At 37.1% G+C, this 8,068-nt stretch overlaps 1 protein-coding gene across 1 annotated transcript in view; it reads right to left on the reverse strand.

Moving 5' to 3' along the window:
• Nucleotides 1–8,068, reverse strand: part of LOC106868611 (histidine decarboxylase) — a 39,976-nt gene continuing 31,908 nt past the window's right edge. The window contains exons 11-13 of the mRNA XM_014913957.2: nucleotides 5,519–5,617; nucleotides 4,105–4,206; nucleotides 1–3,407 (exon numbers count right to left, since the gene is read on the reverse strand). Of these exons, the coding sequence (XP_014769443.1) occupies nucleotides 2,424–3,407; nucleotides 4,105–4,206; nucleotides 5,519–5,617 (1,185 nt within the window). The 3' untranslated portion in view covers nucleotides 1–2,423. The remainder of the gene's footprint in view (nucleotides 3,408–4,104; nucleotides 4,207–5,518; nucleotides 5,618–8,068) is intronic.

The raw sequence follows: 8,068 nt of genomic DNA on the forward strand, positions 1-8,068 counted from the left end.
ATTAATATATTCAACATTTAATCATCACTACCAACCTACAATACGACACACTACTCTCTCGATGGCAAATATAAACTTAAAACATGGCAACTACGCATACATATAGACTTTCACTTTCACTGAAAACATGGACGTTTTGTTTGGTACCGGAAAAGAAAATAATAATAATAATAATAATAATAATAATAATAATAATAATAATAATAATAATAATAATAATAACAATAATAACAATAATAATGATAATAATAATAACACCAATCTATTCAAATATGATGCAAAGTATTATTTGTGTGTCTGTTTGTAAGTTCTAAGTCTTCGAGTTTTGGGTTTAAGTATATATACGTACATACGCACACATATACACATGCTCACATACACTTATATTACGCATACACACCTATATATATATATATGTGTATGTGTGTGGGTGTGTGTCTGTGTGTGTATGTGTATATGTATATATACATATATGTATGTATGTCTATATATACATGTGTGTTTCTGTGTGTCTGTGTATTTGTATATATGTAGTACATCATATTTATTGCGTTATCGTAGTTCCAGTTACTTTATTGTTCCGTAACTTTAAGTTTCATGTTTGCAGCAAAAGACATCATATAAATACAAGAACCCTGTATATATATATATATATATATATATATATATATACATGATCATAGATATACGCATGTATAGTGATGATGGGTTGGCTTTGTCACATGTTTGATATATAATATGTAATTAGCGCCTTCAGTAAATTCTATATTAAAATAACAATATCCAAAAACATGAGCATAGTTAACGTTTTAGACATTACATTCAATCTAAATACAAATAAATATAAGCCTTGAAGTACATCAACAAAGATTCCAACGCTGTGTCCATTGTCTTCAAAAGCCTAATTTAAATATTGGTTCGAAGCATCTCTATGCTAACTTCAAATAAAGATATCTTTGATATAGTTTCCCCCATTGATAGTTTCAAGTGTTGGCACAAGGCCAGTAATTTCGAAGAATGTACACAGATAATGTATATTACACCCTTAAATCCCTTTCAAAACAGCTAAAAATCTTTTAAGCTTAATCAGTAAACATTTTCCAATAAGCTATTGTTGCCGGATATTATTCAATGGAAAAAAAAAGGAACTAAGATATAGCTGCTCAATAATCATAACAAATATTTTTTCTAGAAACTAGTTAAACAACTAGAAGTAAATTGTAGAAAAGCAAAGATTCATGTTTTTCTCAGTCAGTCATGAGAAGTCGAGACAATTATCTACGAGACCGGGGTCATCATAACGAAACAAAAACCTACATGCAGAGAGCAAACATTGTTTTGGCATGTCGGATGATAAATTCAAATATCGTTTTACAATCATATGTATTCCTTCGGAAATTTAGAGAAAAGGAATATTACCAAACTGTCCAACTGTATTTAAAAATAGAAGAAAACAACAAAATACCACTAGAGAATTCTTAAAGGTTACAAACCAAACAGTAACGCGATAAGCATCTCTAGCTTGTGCAATACTGAGAAGTATTTCATACAAATGGATCTTAACAAATGTAATGACTGTTTATTCAGATGTCAGATTTAACAGTTGCAGCAAATGCAGACACTTCAAGAAATTCATTTTAATATCCTGGAAACAAATTAAATGGCTTCCCGCGATGAAACGCATTATAAAAACACTCTTACATATACATACACACTCACATATATATACACACACGCATACATACACAGCGTATATTTGAACATTTTAGAATTTGGAAAAATTTTAGAATTGATAAACTTAAATATCTAACGTAAAGGAGTTGATCTTCCTCTCAGAAGCAAAGAGTTACACTTCATTAAAGACTATATTTTACGTACATGCGCAACCGACAGTACAATACCAGACCAGCGCGCGGAAAGTTCTTGTGTTCATCTGATGATCTTTATAAGCAAAGATTTTGACTATAAACATGAAACTCTTAATGATGTTACAATAAGTTAGCTACAACCATGACATCACAATATTTCGCTGTACTACGTCATGGACAACACGTGTTTTATTCGCGATAACAATTGTAATTTAAACATATATAACATATACGCACGCGTGAGCGCTCACACACACACGCAAACACATGCATGTATGCACACGCATTTATACCTATATAGCTTTCACTGTGTTTCTGTTTAAAATGTTCTGTTGAAATGTTTTTTGTTGTGTGTACGTGTGCGATATTTCATGGAGTTACACCAGTTTTCATTTCCTTAAAATTACATAGAACCATCTAGACACTATTAATGATAATCCAATAAAACAATCTCTCTTTAATCTATCTCAATTCCGGTTGGCTTGTTGGTTGGTCGGTTTACTTTATATTTGGCTGGATTTGCTCTTTCCGCCGCCGCCGCTGCAGTTTTTCTTTTCACACAATCGATTTACCACAGTGAGGACACATATGTAAACCGTTGGATATCTTAACAGGGGAACTGTTGTTATTGGCAGCAGTTTCACCGGTGAGCCTTTTCGGTGTCAGCTTCTTGATTTTATCGAGGAAAGACGAGGCTTTCTCTTGCGATGCAGCTAATACGGAATGCAATTGATTCTGTTGCAGCTGCAGCACCTGAAACTGTTGTTTTTGTTGTTGTTCTTCTTGCTGTTGGTTTTGTGCATCAAGTTCTTGTTGTTCTTCCTCCTCGTCTTTATTATTTTCTTTTCCGTCTTCTTTGTCGTTTTTCTTCCCATGAGTCTCGTCGAAACCATTGCTGTAGTAGTTGTCTGGGGTGGAGTCGAGAATGTCGTCAACTTTGGTGTCCAGCGAACCCTGCTTGAATCTAGCGGTTCCCGTAGACATACGTCTGCCAGGAATCAGAGTGCTGAAGTCCAAACTGTGTTGCTTGGCCTGCTCCCTCAGTTTGACGCCGCGCCGTGGTGACAAGCGAATTGGTCGGCCGTTGATGTCGCTACTAGTCAGGTGACGCGCAAACTCCAAAATGGTTTCGTTATTATCGAAAATTGCTGCAAAGCTACCATTTATGAATTTTGGTGAGCAGGGTACATGACTCAGAATCAGACTCATTCCAAAATCACGTCTTTTCATTGACAGCGTTCGTTCGAGCTTTGTTTCCTCCGATGACGTAGTTATAGCTTTCTCTTCGGGTATTTCCGGTATGTCCCGTATGAGTTCGTCCTCTTTGGTTTTGTTCATTAGTAAACTCAAGTCTCTCAATACAACACTAGAAGTGTCCTGGATGGTTTTGAAGTCGCTTCGGATGTCTTCCTCCGTAGTGTACTGCGAGGTCACCGTGAATCTTATGACATATTTTCCCTTGAAAGAAGCTGGGACCATGTGAAGTTTGCCCGATTTGTTCAACAACTTCAGAAGGAGTTCAGTAAGTTCATTTTCACCCTGAAAGAAAGAAAGAAACAAATAAATAATAATAATAATAATAATAATGATGATGATGATGATGATGATGATGATGATGATGATGATAATAATAATAATAATGGTTTCAAATTTTGCCACAAGAGCAGCAATTTTGGGGGAGGGGACGAGTCGATTATATCGACCCCAGTGCGTAACTGGTACTTATTTTATCGATCTCGAAAGGACGAAAGGCAAAGTTGACCTCGGCGGAATTTGAACTCGGAACATAGTGACGGCCGAAATGCCGCTAAGCATTTTTGAGATTCTGCCAGTTCGCTGCTTTAATAATAATAGTGATGATGATGATAATAATAAATGGACGAAAAGGGGAAAGCAAAAATCCTCTGGGAGTTTGATTTCCAGACAGACAAAGTGTTAGAGCACCAAAGACCGGATATAGTAACCTTTAGGAGGGACAAACTAGAGTGCCTAATGATTGACATGGCAGGGCCAGGAGATCAAGATGTCATCACGAAAGAAAGAGAAAAGGGGGATAAATCTGGAGACCTGAGAATTGAGATCACTAAGATGTGGCTGCTACGAGAGTCGAACATAAAGGTTATTCCTATTGACATCGGAGCATTTGGTTCAATACCAACCAATCTAAAAAAAAATCAAAAACACTGAAAGCTTAAGAAATACGCTACAATCTAGGTGTATTGCAAAAATCACTTACCTTCAGTCTAAAAACAACCATACCCAGGTGACGTTCGGCAGGTATTTCAAATCTTTCATCTTGTTTCATCAACGTCTCAAACAAAATGGCCAACTTGACTCCCTGTTGTTGCACAGGAGGCAAATGGAAAGAAATCGGGTTTGTTAGGTTTGGTTTGGCTAAAGAACAACTGAAGACCAATTCCTCACACACACACACACACATCTAGCTATCGCTCACTCGCTCACTCACACACACACATACAGACACTCACACACTCACACACCATTCACTCAATGACTCTCTCTCTCTCTCTCTCTCATACACACACACACACACACACACTATGATACACCAATACATTTACATACACAGCAGGGTTGTCAAACGGCCCTCAGCAGAGTTTCGTCCGGTTCCCGATTCAATTTTATATTAAAAAAAACCCACCCAAAAATTGCTGTATCTCGAGAGGGTCATTTTACCAGTTTTAATGCTGTTTATTGTTACTGACTTCATACATGTATAGGTGGTGGTGGTAGTGGTGGTGGTGGTGGTGATGGTGATGCAGGTGTTGGTGTTGATGGTAGCAGTGGCGGTGAATGGAAGTGGTGGTAGCAGTGATGGTTGTAGTGTTGTTGTTGCTGGTGGTGGTGGTGTTAGTGGCGGCGGTGATGGCGGAGGTGAAGAAGGTGTGATGGAGATGAGAAGAGTTTTGTTGAGTGCAGGCAACACCTTTGGAAACTTTATGAACAGAAAACCATTTTGTGGTTCCATCCTAAGGAATTTTGCTGTGTAGGAGAGACATTGGCAAAATTTGTTGAGATTTTATTGGAAAGTTGCCAAAAAGAGCGGCAGCAATTTGAAAGTCAGGAGAGATGGTCATTTGTGTAACGTCCGATGGCTTCGTTTCTTATTTAGGTTATGGTAATCTCTCGATCGAGCTGTGCCTTGTGTTCTTGAGCAAAACACTTCACTCCTCGATTCACACTTTAATCTTCAGACCACTCAGCTGTCAATGAGCATCCCTGTAATGAACTGGTGTCTCGTTCAGAAGCAACATCATGGTCCCGGTCCCTAATACGCCATGGAAACCGGGCAAATGACCTTGCAAGTCCCAAGGTTCGAGACAGTAATTTATTTTTAAAATTAATCTCACAGTTACTATGGTGAAAAAAAAAAAACAGTGGTCGAAGTGAGTAATTTTAATTTAAATCGTCTTTTCTTCTATCGACTCATCCAGGAGATGCTTATCTCTCATCTTCTTAACGCCGTGGAAACCAGGATTAAGCAATCAGCCCTTTGGATAGCTTAGATGACAAGAAACCAACGTAATATTTTATGGCTTCTGATCTCTTACCATCAATAAGTTTTAAAAGCAACAACAACGACAAAGACAACAACAATATTAAGGAATAAAAATAAACGATAGACTCACGTGACGTATGTGTTTCTGAAGACCTTCCACGCCGAAGGATCGGATGACGAACCATAATTTTAGGGCTCGAAACCGTTTGCTGAGAGGAATTTGCCAATGCTGGAAATATATATATATGAGAGAGAGAGAGAGAGAGAGAGAGAGAACAATAAGAATATACAAAAATATTGAGTATCATGTATAACATCATAATGCCAAACGGTATACGCACTCACGCACACACGTGAATATATACTGAGAGAAAGAGATAGATAGATAGAGAGAGAGAGAGAGAGAGAGAGAGAGAGAAAGAGAGAGAGAGAGAGGGGGAGGGGGGAGTAAGAAGTTAAAATTCAATTCAAATTCTCGCAGTGAATTAGAATTGAATCACGTAGTTGAAATCTTGAATAATAAGAGATTAAAAGAAACACATTTTGATTAAAAAAAAAAGGTTAAAATTAAATTTTAACGAGTTTTCTACACAGTGTAGACTTTAAAAATCACTTTGTCTTAGTAAAAGTTACCCAGTCATAACAAATGAATAATCAGCTTTCTCCGTTATAAATACAGATTTCTACCATATTCTATCTTGCTCTGAGTTCAACATGCGCCGGAATTGGCTCAGGATTAGGTTGAGGATCAATTGGCAACAAATGTGTAGATAAGTATTTATGTGTTTCTGTAGACTTAGAAGAAGAATCTATTAAAATATCTCACAATCCGTTAACAACCATTATGATCGACATCTTCCTGGAAAAAAGGAAGTATGACATTTTTTTCCTTTCCATCAACGTCATTATCTATTTGCGCCACATGTGGTTTTCTTTCAAAAGAACTAACATTTGACACTCAAGGAATATCATTCAAATAATTTTTATGAACGCATTCATACAACATTTGACATTTAAACAAGAATCCATATTTATATTCTCTTTCCTTTCACAACACATCTTTTATGTTGCTTTTTGTTAAATGCTAACCATTTCCAGCCGTTTTTCTTGCGTTCCTCTCTAATTCTAAATTTTCCTTCTCACTTTCTGTAACAAATGACGTTTTATAACTGCTGTGTATAAAATTGCTGCCAAAATATTACACACACACACACACACACACACACACACACACAAACACACACACACACATACACACACACACGCATGCACGCACGCACGCACGTACGCACGCACGCACGTACACACATAAACATGCTTACACACACGAATATTGAATTGAGTCGAACGAATGAGAAAGAAGTACTCAATACACGTGGTAGAATATACGGTTAATTCAAATTGGATTTTTTTATCACGCGACTCGAGTTTTAACAAACCTTCTATCTATCTATCTATCTATCTATCTATCTATCTATCTATCTGTGTCTGTCTGTCTGTCTGTCTTACATTCAGTTTTGTCTCGTTCTTCTCTTTCAGGAATTTCTCCCTTTTATATATATTCCCGCTGACTCCAGCAGAGACCCACCCTCCACCTCGACTTCCTTCTTGCCACACCAGTAACACATCTCCGGTGAAGAAGACTATCCTGAATAGGTCCCAGTACATAACTGGCTACTGTTATTGCAGGAGACAAACAATAGACAGCTTCATCGAGTATTCATTTCATTTACTCCAGTAATACTTTTGGAAAAGGCATGAATGTTACAACCTCACTGAATCGATGAGGAACAATGCTGTTTTCGAGAGTCAACTCTATGAACTCTATCGTGTTCTATCTCATTGGCTCAGCCAGAAGAGGAAGGTCAGTGACCCTGACCTTTTAAAGGATTTCCGTCGCTGGTGGGAAGAAGAGACGGAAGAAATAAGTTATCTTTTGACTGCGTCTCTTGTCAGAGAATTTGTAGCAGAGGTGACACTTCTAGGACCACCCAATGTTGGCCAGCTACTGGTGTTAAACCAGGCGATTGATTAAGCTCACTAAGAACAAAGAACAATCTCTGCACCAGGCTTCCATATAGTTTCTTTTCACCCAATTTTTCTCATGCGGCTTTTCTTGACCCGAGGTTATGATATTGATAGAAGATATTTGCCAAAGGTGCAACGCAGAGAGATTGAACGTAAAGCCTATCAGTGCAAAGCGAACTTCTTAATCACTCAGACAAACTTATTGAATTCATTTACTATTATGACCAATCCTAAAGAAATTAAAAGAAACCAAATTAATTCTACATCAGTTAGAACACGGAGACAGCTTCGGACAAAACCAGAAGAACACCATATTGAAAATTTGAAATAAAAAGAAAAGAAAGAAATCAGCCGAAATTTTCATCAATACAAAATACAAACCAGAAGATTGAGAATACTTTGACAGCCAGAAAGTCGCTGGCAATTCAGAAGCACACCTCCACCAATAATGCAGAAAATTAAACTGAATTACCGCAAATTTGTCGATCAAAATATTTGTTGGTTTATAAGTTCTTCCTCACCACAAAAACGACAACCGGAGGTCCTAACGTTGACTTTAATTATAACAGTGAGAATATATTGCAGAATTTTGACAGTTACAAAAGTCTACAAGTAAAAGAGACTCAACAAAATGTACCAGAAGTATATTAGA

Source organism: Octopus bimaculoides, chromosome 14 (assembly GCF_001194135.2).
Source record: "Octopus bimaculoides isolate UCB-OBI-ISO-001 chromosome 14, ASM119413v2, whole genome shotgun sequence".
Lineage (NCBI taxonomy): Eukaryota > Metazoa > Mollusca > Cephalopoda > Octopoda > Octopodidae > Octopus > Octopus bimaculoides.